At 34.8% G+C, this 20,314-nt stretch overlaps 1 protein-coding gene across 1 annotated transcript in view; it reads left to right on the top strand.

Moving 5' to 3' along the window:
* Positions 1-20,314, top strand: part of LOC145291196 (solute carrier family 23 member 1-like) — a 133,084-nt gene that overhangs the window by 48,632 nt on the left and 64,138 nt on the right. Inside the window, exons 2-3 of the mRNA XM_080136774.1 lie at positions 2,948-3,106; positions 7,346-7,506. Of these exons, the coding sequence (XP_079992900.1) occupies positions 2,948-3,106; positions 7,346-7,506 (320 nt within the window). The remainder of the gene's footprint in view (positions 1-2,947; positions 3,107-7,345; positions 7,507-20,314) is intronic.

Raw genomic sequence — 20,314 nt, 5'->3', positions numbered from 1 at the left:
ACTGTTGAAAACATGAGTTAGTTCATTTTGGAGGCTTGTCAGTGAATAGATGCCACTAAAGACCTTTGTTCCAGAGTGTGTATGAGTGTCCGTTATCGATTAGAGAAGTGTATGAATGCTGACGGCAACCAATTTGAATACCCAAGAGATTAGGGATTCTTATTACACGTGTTTCTTAGTACATCTGCTTCTTAATACGTATTAATGCAATATTCATTTGAAGAATAAATGCATTGTGTAATGTATTCTCTCTTTTTTATCACTGTACACCTACTTTTGCAGCCTCCTCTCTGTATTTACCTGCATTAAATATATTTTTGAAAATGCCTACATATATGCATACATGTCTCAGTTACTGGGTGAAAATACGAGTGACCACGTGACTGGAATAATTTTATAATTTTAAATTTAAGACATGGCTATATTATTCTCTTCCCTTCTTTATATCTTACACGCAAGGATTGGATAAGATCAACAAATATTTCACCTTCCCATACTTTTATTGTCATCGAAATAGGTGAAATAACCATTTCTTTATCAAATCAAGTGATTTCCTACTCCGCAAACCAGTGACTTAGTCAATAATGTATTGTAGTCTACATTGCACTGTAGAGAATCTACTGTTAATTTTATAAAATTATCTATAAATAATGGCTTGCATTAAAATTTCAAATGTAAAAGTCAAGTATCAATGTTCAGTTGTACTCTAAACATTCATTTCGAACGCGCCCCTGTCTTATCAAAGAACCAGAATTTAATTTTATGAAATTATTTTTACATAATCACTTGAATTGAAGCATACAAAAGTCAAGTATTCCGGTTTGGCGATAGGCGCAACAGCTAACGCATCACGTTTTTTTGTTTTGTTTTGTTTTTTGCTTTTTTTACTTTCTTTTCCTCCTTTGCGGTATGGTTTCGAGCCTACTTGCCTATTACCACTTTTTAAAATTTTTTTTTGTGCTCGCAATTTTTTAAACGAACAACCTTACACACACCTCCACTTTCTTTTCCGTCTTCATGTCACGGGTTCGAGCCTGTCTGCCTACTACGACTTTTTTTTTTTTTTTTTTTTGCTCAGCACACATCTACAAACACCCAGGCAACACTGTGAACCCAGACTAGTCTATATATATAAAAGTAAAAATGTGTGTGTGTGTGTGTGTGTGTGTGTCGCAAAAACTTTCAAAACGGGCCACGGATATTCGCCAGATAGGTATCATTTTAAAGCTCCAATCTTCGCCCGACAAATATCGAAAAATTGGCCAAAAACATTGATTCCTTCATCCTAAACTGGGCCCTTTTCTACAAGGAGGGTGCTGAAAAAATCGTTCGTTCATTTTCTCTCCTTCTGCTAATACGACAATGACGTCATGTTTGACCTAGAAAACGTTGACGTTAGTTTAAACCACCTGCAAGTGTTTTTAAAGGTTTAATTTTATTCATTATTTAGTAACATGTCGGGCATTTTTTCCCCGCCTTAGCCTCGATGCTTCGGGTTCGAGCCTGTCTTTCTACCTAAACTTTTTAACATCATGTTTTTTATAATATTAAAACAGGGTCACCCTCTCCTACAAACACCCAGGCAACGCCGTGAACCTAGGCTAGTCTATAATCTAAATCTTACCTGTCTGTTTAAATGTATGTATATATGTATGTATGTCTCGCAAAAACTTTCGACAGAGGCAACGGATTTTCACGAGATTGGTATCATTTTGAAGCTCGACATCTCGGACGACAAATATCGAAAAATTGGCCCCCAAAAATAATTCCTTCACCCTCAACTGGACAGTTTTCTACAAGGAAGTATCGATTTTTGCTAGTCATCGTATCAGTTGGATTGACTTTACCTAAGTTTAACGTTCCAAACTAACCCTAACCCTAACCCTAACCCGAACTAACCCTAACCCTAACCCTAACCCGAACTTCCGGTCGCGTCATGGAGTAGGGGTAAGATATCAGGTTTTCTTTCACTTTCTTTTCCGCCTTTGCGTCACGAGTTCGAGCCGTCCTGCCTACTAACACTTATTTTATTTATTTATTCTTTTTTGCTCAACACACACCCCCAAACACCCGGCCAATGCCGGGCACCCAGGCTAGTTTCATCATAAACGTTGATCATGAGTCTTAAAATTTCATTCATTATTTTCATGCATAATATCCTTCATTATTCAACTGACATTTCATAAATCTCAGTAGACCTTATCCTCAAATGGCTTTTAGCCTTGATAAATGGTGATTCGTTAGTAAATGATCTTGTTTCACACAAATCATACACTGGTAAATCATATAAAAGTTATAAATAACTAAAGATATTTTCATTTTGTATAGAAAACTCGCAAGCCGCTCGCATAAATATCATATTTTTATTCATACAAAAACACTGAGACATGTGCATGCGAGTATTATGGTTTTGTTGTAAACAGTTCAATTCTTGTAAAAAAAAAATACTTGCGCTGAGATCAAAAGCTAAAGACAGTGAGTCAAGTACCATAACCATTAGACTAGCTTGACACGTTCTTTAAACAGTGTTTTCAAACCTACTTATTCTTAACATAAAGCAGCTGTCATATTTCACGGCCACGCATGCACATTCGCAAAGCAGTTGACAAAGAAAGAAAAATCCAATCACCCCCTCTCACACCCCAAGTATCAATTTTTTCATTGTTGACCACTTAGCTGCACTTTTTTCCGGATGAAAATCGATTAAAAAGTTTTCCACATGTTTGAATGCTCTTATATACAAAATATCATAGCAGTAGATCAAAAATTCGTTGAGTATATAGGTTGAGAAGTGTCACACACACACACACACACACATTCTCACTTTTATAGATATATAGCTTAAGTAAAAGATAGTAATATCTTTATTCACATTATGCAGGTAATATTAATCGCAGGGGGAGATAACTCTTGTTTTACTTGTTTTAAACTTTTCTATTTTTTGCAGGATATTGAATCTGCTTCAAGAATACCTGAGAATGTTGAGCCGATAAGAGATCAGGTTAATGATGCGGACGTGGTCACTTCTTCTGAAGATAACTTGGATTTACTTTATACCGTTGAAGATGTCCCTCCTTGGTACATGTGTATTCTGCTGGGCGTCCAGGTATGTACTATAAAATTGCATGGAGAATTATGCATCATTAACGGAAACGGCTGCTCGTTTCTTGTATGTGTAATTAGTTAGATCATTTGTTGTATAGCCGGGGGTTTCATATGAAAGAGATAGGATGGGGGAGAGAAGACATTTAGACAGTTCTATGATGTTTCTTCTTAATACAGATATTAGAGAGTTCTTTTAACATAGGAGGGGACAGTCATTACTTATGATGGAGAGACACATTACTTAGGATGGGGTTTATACAAAGTTCATTAAAGATGATTCACATTACCTTCAATTTGTGGAATGATGACACGAAGACGACAGTTACAAAACATGATGATAACTTTTTTTATTATCACTTCGACCAGTCGAATGATGATGACGTCAAGGAATTCAAAGTCGTTTCTACAAGTTTAAAACGTTCTCCCTTCGCTTCTAAAGGGACCCTCCTCTGATTATGTCAGCTCTTTCCAACCGACCTTGCCGACCGTTCAATCCGGACTCGACTGCCCGACTGCAACCCTCGATCTGACTAAAACTAGCTCCTATATTGAGAAATTCCCTTTCTGCTATGACGTCATATGTATGGCTCCACACGTGATCGTCTCGCGTGGCTTAAACATGCGTGGCTCGGCACATGTTCCCAACACACTTCTGCAGACAAAGAATTCTCACTAACCTATTTTTCGACCTGTTTTTAAATTGCTATTGTTCGTTCTTCTCTAGCTGACCTTATTTTAATTCAATTTTCATAAAAAGAATCGAACAATTAAATTCCTTTTACAAACAAACATATCTAAACTATTTTATGTGAAACTGAACAATGCGAAATTCCATTTCTGAACCTTGCTTACAAAGTTCGAACCTCGGTCTATCATAATCTCATTTTTACTAATGTTTTTCTTACTTACAAGAAAAGGGGAATCTTTTTTTGTAACACATTGGATAGTGACATCCTCCACTTTCTTTCTCTCTTTTCCTATTGTTGTTAAACAGTTATCATAGTCACAGTGAAGAAATATCAGCAAGAAGTGTTTTGTTTTTTTGTCTTTTTGCACAAATCTTTCGATCTCAAAATGATATGTAATAAAACAAGACATAAACATAAACTCAGAACCCTTAATATCAAACATTAGGTTTCCTTTATCAACATTATGAGTTGTCTACATTCGTTAAGTGGTTAAAGTCTATTTGCAGGAGATCAAATATGACCTGTTATTTTCGTGCAAAACTAGCATTGGTTTAATTTATTTATTGCGGACTATTATCCTCATCTTCTTTTTTTTTACAACGTTTCGGCCAACTATTCCTCTGCACTTAGTCAGGTGGTAACTGCGACGGAAAACGTCGGGAAACAATAACTAAAAAAAAAGATGAGGATAATAGTCCGCAATAAATAAATTAATAAATAATACTCATCTCAATAATGAAGTCCAATTAAATCATATATATGACATTGGTTTGTCAGTTTTATGACTTCCTCCTTACAGAATGCTTAAGCATGGCTAAAAAAAAAACTACCTGCCAAGATCAGCATAATAATGGAACTACGTTAACATCAGAGGTGGCTTTTCATATACTAGGGAAATATATTATATATTCGTTGCGGCCGGTTGTCTAACAGGTATTTTCCAGTCTATATAATTGTTAACATCTACTTTTGTAACTGGTCCAAAATATATACACTCTGACAGAGAGTAAAACACAACACAGTTGATCTATAAAAAATATATTGGTTTTATTTCACACCGATAAATCAGCTTTTTATTATAAGTTATTACTGGTGTTTTGACATTTCTGAAGGCGCATGCAGGTAGTATGTGGTTAGGTCGGATATTGGCAGTGAAGAAATGTGACAGTCTCGCTTCTCTCTGTTGTTGATAGTGGTTGCATCTAATTGAGAGTTTTGTGAAAGTTTGGCAAGGAGGGCTATAGATAAAACCACTGGCAAAATTGATCCTGTGTGTCCACTCTTTTGCTAGCACTCGTCATGTCTTTGGTGACTTAAACGGACACAATGTTGAGCAGTTTGTCCATTCAAACTAAACTGACCTTTATCACAACTCCCTTACATATAAACATACTCAAATTGTTGCATATAAGCTTTTTTTTTTACACAGGCATCACCACATATCAAGGCACGGAGACCACTCGAAGATAAGTGTTAATGGGTATACATTAGTCAATGTGATTATCGCATAGTAGACATAAGTTATGGGAGTTTAGTAAATTGGATTACTTAGGTGACAGTTCATTAAGAATTTGTTTACATTGGACTTGAAGATAATCAGATTGTAGTCAGCTGGAAAGTAGGCAATCGGAAGAGAGTTCTACAGGTGTGCAGTCCTAAGAAAGAAGCTTTGTTCATGGAATCGAAATTTAGGTTTAGGCACAGATAAAGAGTGTGGGAAAATATTGATAGTGATTTTGGCTAGACGAGTGTTTTTTGTGAAAGTTTGGCGAGGGGTGACCATAGATTGAAGCTCAGATGAGCACTTAGCATGAAAATAACGATAAAGCAGAGACAGGTTCGCAACGTCTCGTCTGTGGGAAAGAGGTTGCAGGGAAGTGAAACGAGCATCCCCCACTAAGCTACGAAGTCTATTTTGAACTCTGTCAAGGCAGAATAAGCTGTTTCTAGCAGCTCCTGCCCAGATGTGGCAAAAGTACTCTATTGTTGGCCGTACCTAGCTTTTATATAGGTAGAGAATTGCATCAAGAGGGAGATATCTACTGGAGCGGTAGAAGGATCCCACTATTTTCCCAGGAAACCATTTGTTAGGAGTCTCGAGCCAAAGGTGCTGAGTTCAATCCTGAACGAAGGCAGTGAAAAGTATCATTCAAAACAGAGAATCAGCAACTATGTCCCAGAGCCTAGCTGGAGTCCGAACAGGGTACCCCCGTAATAATAATAAAGGGTTGGGTTCGAGACTCCTAACAAACAGTTCCCCAGTTCGATACAAAACACCTGATGAAGGTCGGAGGGTAAAACGGCCGAAACGTTGTGACTATAACAACCAAGATGAGGAAGTCAATCCGACAATCTCAATAAAATAAACATGTCGTTTATTTTCTTTCAAAAATAAAGGGTTTAGGTGAACACATGTTCATTCAGTCGTTGACGACTACGCGCGTTGAGAAAAAGGAATGAAGTAGAGGAACGAGAAATGGCCGTCCAGCATGTAGAAAAAGAAAGAGAGTGGGTTGACTTCAGTGAAGCAGCGCGTCCATGGTAGTAGTCGTCCACGTGGAAAAGTCTTCAAGCCAAGAACTGTGGACGCGAACTTGTCTGGTTGATGAACCAAAGCAAAAGGGAAGAAAGAGGATGTTGAATGGTGTTGTTGACTTTTATACCAGGGTCAGTGTTCTGACTGCGCACGTCTGGATTTCCTTTCAGGGGAAGTGACGTTTCCCATGTGTGCGTACATGTGTGTACGTTAGCGTGTGTGTGTATGCACATGAATGTGAGTGTATATACGTGAACGTGAATATATGTACGTGTCTGTGCGTATGTGCGTGCGTACATGTGGGTGTGTGTATGTGAGGAAAAAAACATGTCCGAACAAACCAAACGCTTCTTTAAAGCTACCTTAGATAACGTCAAAAGATTATAGAGAACGCTAAAGATTCATATGCTAAATCCAATCTTGTTGCATTTTTTCCACAGATCATACAATGTAATTTTCAATCATGTTCCTACGATATGTTTTCCTTTTTTCTATAGTTCTATGTTATTGTTTTTTTTTCTTTTTTTCTTTTGCAAAACTCAGTCATGTTCTGCAAAGCCAAAACACAAAAACAAAATTTTTTCTCTAAAAAAATAACCAAACTAAACACCGTTTGAAGATATAAACAGCTTCAAACATCAAAGCTTTTTTATCCAAAATAACTGGATTTGGCATTAAATAACTCAAAAAAGGGTTGATATGCCATTAAAAAAATACTCAGACCAAACACTATGACTTTACGCTTCAATCTTGGTCACCATAATGGCATGGTTCAGCAAAAAAAAAGGGTCGATATGCCGTAAAAAAATCAAACTAAACATCATGAATAAATACAAAAAGATATTAAAAAAAATATCAAGTATCCAACTTTTTTCAATGGATTTGGCATTAAATAATTTGAAAAGGGTCGATATGCCGTAAAAACAAACAACCAAGCAGCAAAACGCGTTCTTTAAAGATTTAATTATTTTGTACTTCTTGCTATTTTTTTTTTTTTTTTTTTTCATATTTCTAGCATTACTTAACAGCATTCGGCGGAAACCTGATGCAACCAATCATCGTCGCTAATACAGCTTTCTGTATGAATGGTGACAGCCTTGGAATCAGTGAACTGATTTCGACTAATTTCTTTGTATCTGGATTAAGCACGTTGCTTCAAACTACATTCGGTTGTCGGTAAGTATACATTTTTTATGGCCGTCCTATAAAATACCTATATTTTTTATTGTGTATTTTATTTTTATTTAATCATTTATTTATTTATTTTTGTTAAGCAATTGAAACGTTTGTTTGTCTGAGAATCCACATGAGGTCTATTTGACGCAACATTATCTCTTCTCCATATATAATATTTTGATTGCAGAAATTCTCCTCTGGATCAAAGTACCGTAGGTTTGCAACAACAGATGCTACATACAAATTCAATACGTCGCTCTCTACAGATTACAATCGTGCTGAAAAAAAAATTAAATATATTAATCGATTAGCATCTCTCTATACAGAAGACAATAACCTTTTTGTGGATAAATTTTTACATTAACTCCACCTCCACAATTTTCGTGACGGCTTTTATGGGTTTTCGATTATGCTGATTACGAAAATCTCATTTAAATTTGGCAGACACAACTTTTCGATGGTTGGGGGTGTCTATTCCAAAAGCGATTCTTAATGTTGCCCCAAAACTACATTCGGTTGTCGGTAAATCAAACATTTTTTATGGTCGTCCTATAAAACCCAGGAGACAATAAATACAAGTCCTCTCTTTTCAGCATCAAGTTTCAAAACTTGTCAAAACAACTCTGCCTTGAATTCCAAATCTACATTCAAGTTGATAACATTTTTTTTGCGTAAACTTAAAAAAAAAAAAAAAAAAAAAAAAAAAACAAGATACAGACTATCAACTGCTTTGACTCAACAGTGCACAAAAGACTCTATACTGAAATTCTACTGGAAGCAATGTACATCAATCTATCTTAATCTTATGCATGATTTCTTGGACAGTGGGGATAATTTCTGTTTGTTTCTCTTGCGATCCATTCTTTTCCATTTGGCGGGAAATGTTTCAAGTTTCGAGTGTAAAAGAAAGAAATTCGTCACAACCGCGACGTTTTCGACTTCCATGAGTCGTCTTCGGGCGAGTAATGTATTAAAAACTTGCGTTTAGTGAATTTATTGAAAAAGTCGATTAAAATCGTTTAAAAACAATTATATTATATTATGTTATATTATATTATATCATAATATAATGTATTATATATAAAATAATATAATATATTATTATATATTATATTATATTATGTTATAATGTATTATATTATAATATATTATATTATAATATATTATAATATATTATATTATATTATAATATATTATAATATAATATAATATAATATATTATATTATAATATATTATATTATAATATAAGATATTATATTATAATATAATATATTATAATATAATATATTATATTATATTATAATATATTATACTGAGTCTGATTGATGGTCGGTTTGTTTATGCAAATGTTTGAGCTTCTATGATGGGGAGGTGCATGTTACAGTGTGAGATGGCTAAAATTGTGGTAGTTTTTATTAATATTTTCTAAATTCATTTTGGAGGACGTCATGTACTGCTAGATGCAGGTTAGATGGGGCTATTAGGAGAAGACAAGTGACATGCAAGCTGGCGAGAAAAACTAGTCGTAGTCATGCCGATGTACCTTTTATTTTGATCTATTCTTTTTTTATTTGGCAGACCAAATAGAAAAGATGTATCGCAAGAGAAACAAACTGGAATCATTCCTGTTGTACAACAAAAAATTCATAAGAGAAAAACGTTACTCAAATATACTTATTTTAATCTGTAGATGTTCACAAAGAAACAAAAAGGTCAACTGTTATCTATAAATAGCATTATGAAAGTAGGAATAGTGTTTGCTACTGCGTTAGTTCCATCCTGTGATCGACCTTTCAGTGGTTGATTTACAAGTACTCGTGTAACGTTGTCCGGGAACCAATAACATGTTGTAGCCTCAGTCGCAAAGTAGATAAAGAATAGAAAAGAACTTTCTTTTTCTTTTTGTTTTTTTCGTTCTACAACACCACTTATTGCCTCCCGCTCCGCATAGCTTCTCGTTACGGCGGTGACGCCTCCCACGTGATCATCTTCTCGAACGTGATCTCTAACGTGATCGTCTCGAAATGCTCACACTTTTTTATAGTCTTTTTTTTTTACCGTGACGTCATTTCACTAACGGCTCAGTATTTGCATATTGCTATCCGCACTATTACACTTTCATGGAATGTACTCTGATGAATTTTCTTGGACAACCTGAATCGACCAACTCGACTAGCAGAAAATTCCCTTTCCTTTGCCGTAGAATTTCTTAAATGCCAGACAACGTCCCATTTTGATAGTTTTTTCCTTGAATTTTTTGCTTTCGGAATTTTCTACTTGCTCCCCGTTTCGCCGACTGTAACAACATGCAGAAATTTAAATGTAATGTAAACAAACGCCTTGATGTACAAATCAGGCCCAAATGAAAGTACAGTGAAAATGTGCTTAATTTAGGAGGAACAAAATGAAAACAAATTTTGGACTACGAGAAGTCAAGATCGTCGCAGTTACCCTAACCCTAATCTGTCAGTATTAAAAATGTAATTGATGTTTATGATATGACAAATATTCGACTTTCAAGCCTGGTTGCATATCATATTTGAATGACCTGAGCAACAAAATAAAAATAACATTTCTCATATCGTCAGTTGCCTTTTTTTTCTTTTTCTTTTTTTACATAGGCATGCATCACCACTTATCAAGGCCCAGGGACCACTTTAGGATATGGGTTAAAGAGTGTACAGTAGTCAATTGGACAATATAGTAATTGTTAATAATGGAAATTCAGTAAATTTGTTAACTTAAGGGGAATGCCTTATCAAGAACTTGTTTACATTGGACTTGAAGACAACCATATTGTAGTCAGCCGGAAAGCAGGAAAACGGAAGACAGTTTGTGGCTTAGTGGGGGATGCCCTTTTCTCTACCCTGCAACCTCTCTCCCACAGAAGAGACGTTGCGAGCCTATCCTTGTTTTATCGTTATTTCCATGGCAGGTGCTCGTCTGAACCCCAATCTCTGGTCCCCCCATCGCCAATCTTTCACGAAAAACACCCGTCTAGCTGAATCCACTGTGAAAAATTTCCCCCACTCTATATCTGTGCCTAAATCAAAACGCAGATTCCATGAACAAAGCTTCTTTCTTAGAACTTCACGTCTGTGGAACTCTGTTCCATCTGCCTACTTCCCACTGGACTACAACTTGGATGTGTTCAAGTCCAATGTTAACAAATTCCTAATGAACCGCCCCCTTAATCATTCATCAAATCTCCACACTAACGTAATGTACTTGCAATAACCCTTATCCCTGAGTGGCTTCCGGGCCTTGATAAGTGGTGATCACTGTGTAAAAAAAAAAAAAAGGCGTACAGTTCTAAGAAAGAAGCTTTGTTCATGGAATCTACGTTTAGGTTTAGGCACAGATAAAGAGTGGGGGGCAATTATTGATAGTGTTTTCAGCTAGGCGAGTGTTTCTTGTGAAAGTTTGGCGAGGAGGGGGGGCATAGATTGAAGCTCAGTCGAGCACTTGCCATGAAAATAACGATAAAGCAAAGACAAACTCGCTACATCTCTTCCGTGAGAAAGAGGTTGCAGGGAATAGAAAAGGTCACTTGTCATGAGGCTACGAAATCTATTTTGAACTCTGTCAAGGCAGGATTAGTCCTTTCTAGCAGCTGCTTCCCAGATGTGGCAACAGTACTCCATCCATTTAAATCTCAAAACGAAATATAGAATACATGGATCGTTAATGAGTTCAATGTGGCAATCCCCTTAGAAAAAGACTAGCAAGGTGACCCGACATTGCCTGAGATTGAATGAGGATTAAAGAGTGTTTCATACTTCCATTACTATTATTGTCATTGAAATCGGTGAAATTGCCAATTCCGCACAGTGATTTAGTCCACAATGCATTGTAGTCTACATTGCACTGTATAAAAGCTAATGTTGATTTTATATAATGGCTTCAATAAAAGTTTTAAATGGAAACATCAAGTATCATGGTTCAATTGTGTTCTAAACGGAAACATTCATTTTGAACGCGCCCCTGTTTTATCAAAGAATCTACTGTTGATTTTATAAAAATATTGTTATATAATGGGTTGAATTAAGCTTTAAAATGTTTGAGATCACCACTGTCACCAACCTTCGTCTGTCTGCCTCTTCCAACCTAACCTTTCAACTCCTTTTATACATGTCTCCCGCGTGATTTTTCGTGACTTCCACCAGAGCACACCTTTAAAAACTATGAGCGCCATCTTGATTTCTCTCTCTCTTTCGCCCAACCTCACCCAACACACGCGCGGTAAGACCTCTGTTCGTTTGATCTGTTTTTCCCTTTCTTTTTTTCCTTTCCTTCTGCTAACTTTAAACAACAGATGCTTTTAAATACCAGAAAACATTTTAATTTATTAGTTTCATTCTTCGGATATTTGGCTTTGGAGTTTCTCTTCTTGCTCCCTGTTGCCCCGACTGTAACAATATGCAGCATTTTTAATGTAATGTGAACAAACATCTTACTGTGCAGTCCAGATCCAAATGAAAGTGTCGCCTTACACTGGAAATATGCTTGTTTGGGATGAATAAAATAAAAAACGAATTCTCTTTGGACTACGATAGGTCAAGATCTTCACTAAAACGATAATCTGCTAGTATTAAGTATCAAGCCGTAACGTTACACACGTTTACACACGCGTTGATATGTACACACTCGGGACCCAGCACGTTGTAGCAGAATATGTCGTAAGGAAGAGAAAACAAGTAATAGCTTGACTCACTTTTTTCCATTGTAACAATGTTTATCTCCGGGTATTTTCCTGAATAAAATATGATCGTGATCCTTCTCTCTGACCTATGTCCTCTCGAACGTGATCGTCAGTCTGTCCACACGTTATGTTTTTATAATCGTCTCGTTTTCCCTACCGTAACGTCACTTTGCAACGGCTCAGCATTTGCACACAACCACCATACGTGCGTCCGTGCTCCGTGTTACAAAGTATCGGATTTTAAACCCATCGATGCTTACGCTTCTGCCGTGAAAATATTTGACTTTCAAGCCTGTTTGCATGTCACGCTTGAATGAGTCTATGCAACAAAATATATTTTTCTATAGTGTCGATGTTTTTTATTCATTAGAGAATACAATTAGGGAATACAGTCAGAGAATTAAGCTGATCTATACGTCCGATCTGAGTGGATATATTTTCTCAAACACACAATGAATTTTTTATGTCATCACATTAGTTACATTACGAATATAGGAATCAGGGTATTATGAACACCCCACCTTTTGCTTTATATAATTTATTGATTCATGATTGACAAAAAACGTTACGTAATCACTGTAACTCTTTATAGTACTTGTTTCCAAGCGAATAGAAATCAAAACAAATTATCTTCGGATTAAGATGAGTCAAGATTGTCACAGTAAACACTTAACCCTAACTTGCCAGTATTTGTTGGAATTTATCAATATTGAATATAGATTTTAGTATTGTAAAAGTTGTCTCCTTTTTTGATAGCTTCATGCTATAATTCAATGACACAAGCTTTTTGAGTAACTTAGAATTACTTCCCTTTGTCTGTATATAAAAATTGCGATTATGTGTACTCGTTCTCTTTGTGTCAAAATGTAAATAAAGACAGGCGGTTTCTCGTCAAAACTAAGACATCTTTACGTGTTAATTAATTTATTTTGTCAACGTTAATATGACTTCCAGTGTGAATCTTATTTGAAACACATAAGGTATGTTTCCATTTGATTTCTAATTCAATAATTAACTAATTATTAACCAATAGTATTAAGTATCAGCTATCGAGGTTTAAAATCATTGATGCTTGTGCTGTGGCATTTATTTGACTTACAAGCGTATTTGCATGCTACGCTTGAATAAGCTTACGCAGCAAAATATTTTTTTTCCATAATGTCAATGCTTTTTATACATTCATTGAAAGAGGATACAGATTTGTCATTAAAGCTGATTAGATATCTTTATCAAATAGACAATAAATAGCAGTAAGTTATCATGGTAAATGTGAATAAATTTGAGAGTAACCGTATTAAATTTAAAATGATCAGATTGGTAAATTGTTCAAAATTTTAGTAAATATGAGATGCCAGGCCTATCTCTTACCTCTTCTAGGCACTAAAGTAAACAAATCTAGGTCATCTTTAAGATTACTATTTTCTATGTTGACTATGGTATATTGCTAGTTCTGTGCAGTCATGAGCGTTCTATCCTCCCAGGCTTTGCCTTCTTCCTTTAAGAAGGGGTTATTTTATTGCTAATCGCTTGAGGCGCCTCTACCAGGAAATGCCCAGGCATTTTTTTTTAGGGCGCTGGCTATTTAATCCCACTTTTTGACCCTTGTGGCACATCTACCCGTCATGTGAGAGAGATAAATATCGCCCCTCCCTGGATCATGACATGTATGACCGGTGACTTTCTTCATCGATTGGCACCCTATATGACAGATGCTTTTTCCAATCATACATTGTCACGTTACAAGGTGGCCTATGATCGTCTTCACACGTTGTGTCCCAATAGTGGGGCACTTCGCCTCTTGATCCAACTGTCTCCTGTCCTGTGTAGTCTCCGGGTTCATTAATCCCTCTGCTGGTCTGGTCAGCTTGATACAAATGAAGAGTCCTCATCACAAACAAAAAGACCTCCAGTTTATAAACAGTTAAAATAACTATTTATTTTTTTCAGTTCTGTAGAAGACTAGGATATAAATACCCTAAACTCGCTACAAGAAAAAATAATTAAACGAATTGAATGAAGGAAACGAAGAACTCAAATGCTGAAATAAAATAAACATGGCGTTTATTTTCTGTTGAGAAATGAAAGTCTTCAGTGTACACGTGCTCGTTCAGCCGTTGACGACTATGTGCGTGGAAGGAAAGAGGAATGCAATAGAGAAACGTGAAGTGGCAAGCCGGCCTGTAGAAAGAGAGGGTTAAGCTCAGTAGAGCGTCGTGCACATGTCAGTTTTGATGGACCAAAGCCGAAAGGGAGATAGAGTGAGAAAGTCAATCCAGTTCATGGAGAGAGAAAGCGTATAAAGCGTACGTACTGTTTGTTGGCTTTTTGCCCCACATGGTGTGAGGCGTGCATGCGCATGCTGAAAAGGCATGCTGTCGGTCCATAGACCGTACAGCTAGAAAGCTGGTCCTAAAAGAAAGAAGCCGCTTATTGCTCTTTCTTTTATACTTGTTTCCGGTGGTCTTTTGTGCATGTGTGTATTTCCTTTGAAAGGGGAAGTTACGTTGTCCTTGTGTGCGTACGTGTGCGCGTTTGTGAGTATACACGTGAATGTGAGTGTATGTACGCGAACGTGAATATATGTACGTGTGTGAACATGGGCGCGTATGTATATGACAAGTAATATAGCTTGAAATGTGAACACATGTTTTTGTGTGAGACTAGAAAAAGCTCGCGCAGTTCACAACCGATACTGTCTAACTTGAGGTGACTGGCTACAAGCAGTGAACGATGTCCGACCAGATAAGTCACAGATCCCCCATTAACACAGGCTAGTTAACATTATAAAATCAAGCCCAGAAGGACTCCCAAGTCGGGAGCGCTTGACCAGTTCAGCCGTTCAGTTTGCTGGCTACCACTCGAATCTTCAGCATCCTTTTTCTGAAGTCCAACCCCCTTTTCCTCGTCGCTCCTTCGGAGAGAAGGATGATCAAAAACATCTTTTCTCTCTTCCTCTAATGGCCTCTATTTGTCTCAACCATTTAACCCCTCCACCTCTCCTTCCTGGAGGAAGGGTGGTTGCTCACATTGACATCTGTGGCAGTTTTTCTGGATGTATTCAGTCAACACTTTTTTTTGGGGGGGGGGTTCTTTATCAACAATGCTGATAATTTTACCAGTTTCATATATATATATATATATATATATATATATATATATATATATATATATATATAAGGGTAGGTAAAATATATATATATATATTAGAGTAGGTTGATTTTACATTTTTTTTTTAAATATCAAAAAGATTAATGTACCGAAAGTTGTCTACACCTATTAACTACTCGTACCAAAAATTAGATCTGAACCTTCAACAGTTTTTTGCTAATTTTACGTTAAACATTTTAAAGAAACACAGACGGAAAAATCCTTGATTTTTCCAAATTTGGTATAAATATTGATGTAAAAACCAAACAATTCCAGTATTTAAATCAGGAAATCTTATCTTATTTGATTAGAATATAATAAAGGAATTATAACAAAACTTCAAATTGAAAACTGAACGCCGATCCCACCCCCACCTCACCTTTGTCGACTTTGAAATGCTATAATTCAAACAGTAATACTTGAATATATTGACAATTTATTTTTCCTGCTGTGAATTAAAATACAACAAGCAAACAAATATGGAAAAACAAATAATTGTTTAATAATATTTAATAAAAGGAATCAAATAGTTCCATAAAGGAACCCTTGGATGAAAACGCTGGTCTCTATTATCAGCATAAAACTTTTGCAAGTATATGCTGGTGCCTTGATTCAAAGCCATACACAGACTGAGAAGCCTTTGTTACTAACTTAACTGCCCGTTCCACACCTTGGGAATGAGAAGGGAAATCTGGCAAGTCAAGTTTTTCACCAGTTAACAATGAATTCTTTAATTCATTGTCAGAAAAGTCTAGTGTCAGTTACGACTCACAGACTCCATTAACTGATAAACCGATTAAATCGGTCCAGTTTTGAGCTTTGAAATTGATCATTGGAATCTTTTTAAGTCTTTTCTTGGCTGGCTTCCCTTTTTTGAAACAATATAAAAAATAATTTGAGTTTAATTTTTAAATGCAATCTGTGCTGCTTTAATAAGATTTGGTGAAATCAGATGTAATCTCTAAACTGTTTCAATAAATTGATATAAATAATTCAAGTTTTGTATGAAGAAATATGAACTTACCTAATGATCAAAATTCTTTTTATACCCTCTTCTCTCACTTCAGGTACATCAGATTTCAACATTGAAAATAAAACATTCTCTGGAAGTAATACAAAACCATTATACTGAATATTTTTTTGTGTAATCTTTTGAACTTCAATTGATTTCTCTCGTATCCTTTCAATCATATTGTTAATATATATTTGTTGGTGATGGAACTTGTTACTTTTTTCATATTAAACCAACAAATCGCATATACATTTACAATAAAATTGATCAAACTATGTAGTTTAGTCAAAAGATTCTGTGGATATGCTCCACGGATCCATAGGCACATGAGTCTAATGGCCAAAGTTAACCATCTTGACTGGTTTAATGGACCAATTTCTCATGAGACAAATCTAAGATTCATCTTAACTCTAGAAATACCAACTATATATTCAGCAGTCTTTGGTCACTACTAAGGCTATCCATATCTTCCATTTCAAAGTAAATCTCTAAGGGATTCTCAACAGCTGTAAACGATATTTGCGGTAAATTATGACACTCTTTTGCACATAATTTAACTCAATGGACCACTAAATACTTTACTTTAGCTTTTGGCCTATCAATTTTACATTTATCCATATAGATAGTGTTCACATCTATATTAGGGATAAGAAGACCAATAGCCCTCAGATTCAAGAGCAAGGCATTTACAAGCCTGTCTCCAAGATTAAAGGATATATCAGCCTTGATTCATTCAAGAGCATATCTTGGAATTTTTGTTAGGTTATAAGGCGCTTGGAGAGGACTATCTGGTTGTTTGTAATCGTCTGCTTCATCACTTTACATGAGTAAATGAGAGAAGTATAGGAAGAAACATTATCGTGAATATGTGATGTTGATGCTTTTGGTGATGTTTTTTGTTGGGTTAATCTTTCTCCTTTTCTTTTACATTTTTTATTGCAATTTTATCTGTTGGACCAAGTTGGAATGTGCCCTTAGGCCCTATTTTACCTCTCTGATCTTTCAAATATTTCTGGTCATCCATAGAAACCTGGAATATCAGATTAAAAAGAAATTTACTAATATTAAAAGTACAATTTAACAGATTATTAAATTAAAAATTATTTTACATGTAAAATAAAAGAGGAAAATGGCTTTGAATATTTAATTTTACTGTGAAAATTCATTTTTTTTTTAAATTTACATAATTTAAATATAAATTCCAAAATAAAAAAAGAAAGTAACTTACTTTCTGTTTCAAAGGACAAGTGCAAATGATGTGCTTAGTCTGGCAATTTTCTTTCTTGCATTTTACATTAATATTGTCACAACTTAAAACTGGCAAATTGTACGAACATGATGAGATATCAAACAATGTATCCAACTTTTCCTTCCAGAATTTCGTTTGTGCAGCAGTAGCAGTGTCAGAAATCATCAGTAAAAATTTGCGGTAAACAATGCAATATTTAAACTTACTGTCTTTCGAAGCTTATAAATTCTTGAAAAATTTAATTCAAACCCTAACATTTTTTAATTAAAGAAGCAAAGACCAAAATTTAAAAAAAAAATAGCAGGTTTAATAGCAAATTATGCAATATTTTTTTTTTTTTAAATCGGTTTTCCTTAAAAAAGATTTTAAAAAAAAAAACGAAATTTTACTTTCTTCAATTTTCAAAAACTATATATAAATTCCAAAAAGTACTTACCTATAAAAACTACAATTCGATGAGTAGTTCAATTGTTCATTGTTAAGAATTTATCCATATTTATACTTATATTCCATGTCCTTTTTAAATAAAATACTTTTTTAAAAAAGAAACGCGAACTCATTTTTTTAACTGTTCAAATAAAGGAAGACAAGTCTGGTTTAATTCGCCTTTATCATGCGGCGCATAGAAGGGACATAATTTATATGTCTTTTTAATGCGTAATGTAAACCAAATTTAGTATTTTGGTCCTCCGTACTTAAAAAGCGGAAATTATTCACTTAGAAATTTTTATTGTTAAACAAAAAAAAAAAACATTTGACCGATTTTTTTTTTAATTCTCTTAATGAAATACATCATTTTTTGACTGATATATTTTAATACTTCTTTATCGACTGAATTTTTTATTTTTTTATATCTAAAAAAAGAAAAAATTTTATGAAATAGAAAAAATATTGTTGTAAGCATCCCATATTTACTTGACATTCTAAGCGTAACATAAGCTTCCACTTAAAAAAAAATTCAACGTGTTTTTTTTTAAATGTTTTTACACTTTGGACTTTACAGGTAAATTTCCAAAAAAATATTCTGTTTTTGTTTTGTTTTAAATTACAATATATTTTTTTTATCTTCGATTTGTGATATATAAAACTTTGGTACATAAAATAATTATTAAAATTTTAATAGACATTTCAAAATGGGTGGGGGTGAATTAAAAATAAACGTTTGTCTAAAATATTATATTTGGTTTATTGGAAAGAGCATAAAATTTCACATTGACCCTGAAAATATTGCAAAAATTTAACCAATAGAAAAATTTTGATAGATTTTTAAAGTTTAAAAATTGAAAAATATTTAACAGGTAAAATTCAATTGATTTCATTACGTAAAAACAATGGCTGCATGAAGACGCGCCGGGACTTTGTAAACACTGTTTTCTACAAAATAAAAAATAATATTTCTATTATTTTTTAAACAACTTCAATAGATTATTTTGGAAGTATATTCCATAAAGAAAATAAACAACCCACTTTAAAAAGAGAATTTACGAGTTTTTTTTTATATTTTATTCGCAGTTTTGTGTGAGGGGTGTCAAAAATTCCCTCAAAATTCTGATACACCTAGCGCAACAGGCGATTCCTATTTATTTCCTTTGCCTTCTGAAAGCATAGAATTTTTAACTTGTTGACAATTTCATTTAGTAAAGGCAAACGAGGGTTGACAACCTTCCAAATATTTATCACGTCCTTTGCTATTAATTTAGAAATACTAGAACAAGGGAGGTGAGGAGAAGTGCCCATTAAAAAATAGCTGTACTGGATTAGTGGATTATTTGTCGAAAAGTTGGTGGCTCAGTTTCTGTGGTTTGAGTTGTCCCCCTTTGCAAATTGGCTGTTTGGAGAAGTGGAAAACTAGATGGCTCTGGTTGATAGTCAATTTGCATAAGTGGAGAAATGGGCAGCATATAAACGGTACTTTTTTTTTTTTTTTTTTAAGCATCGTGAAGAGCGCAGAGAGTGAAACGACAGCTGGAAGAAGTGACGGTGAATTCTTTTTGTGACAGTGAATTATTTTTGGACATTGAAGAGCTCAACCTTTTGGAAGGAACAGCTGTGTCTTATATATATTTTTTTTTTAAATTTCTTTTTTTTTTTCTACTTCACTACAAGCTATTTTGGCGGGTGTCGTTTATTTATGTTTGTTATTATAAGTAATTGATAACCAAGTTGTGGTTTTATTTGATATAGAAGTTTATTACATATTTACATAGGAAGAGAGATTGAAAGTACGTGTGTAGAAGTCTACGCCATGTTGTCGAATACGATATGTATTAGGCGGTTTACATCAATATTCATACGCCATGATTTCGTTGTTACGCGTATGAAAGTAGTTCTATGATAACACTACATCCCCCTTACCAGAAGGAAGAAAAGTAGTACACATTGTTCAGATGTTTATTGTTTAAATCTGTTTGGTCTATGGATTTCACGACCATGTCTTGTTATATTTGGTGCGTGTTTCTTAGTGTTTATTTGGTTTGAGATGCTTGTGTTAGGGAGTCCAGATTGAGATTGGGTTTGGTCACTGAAGTGAACATGTTTATGGGTTGCTTTTCCATCTGCTCTGATATGGACTCTGTTACGTCTTTTTGACGATCCATCTGGCAATTTGAGGATGTACGATCTAGGTTCTGTACATTTGCTGAGAATTGTTGCTGGTTTCCATTTTCCAGTTTGGTTATACCACATACGTACGTGTTG

This window comes from Euprymna scolopes, chromosome 12 (assembly GCF_053919585.1).
Source record: "Euprymna scolopes isolate OS-2025 chromosome 12, ASM5391958v1, whole genome shotgun sequence".
In the NCBI taxonomy this organism is placed as follows: domain Eukaryota; kingdom Metazoa; phylum Mollusca; class Cephalopoda; order Sepiida; family Sepiolidae; genus Euprymna; species Euprymna scolopes.
The sequence above is the reverse complement of the archived record's forward strand: the minus strand, read 5'-3'. Positions and strand labels throughout refer to the sequence as shown.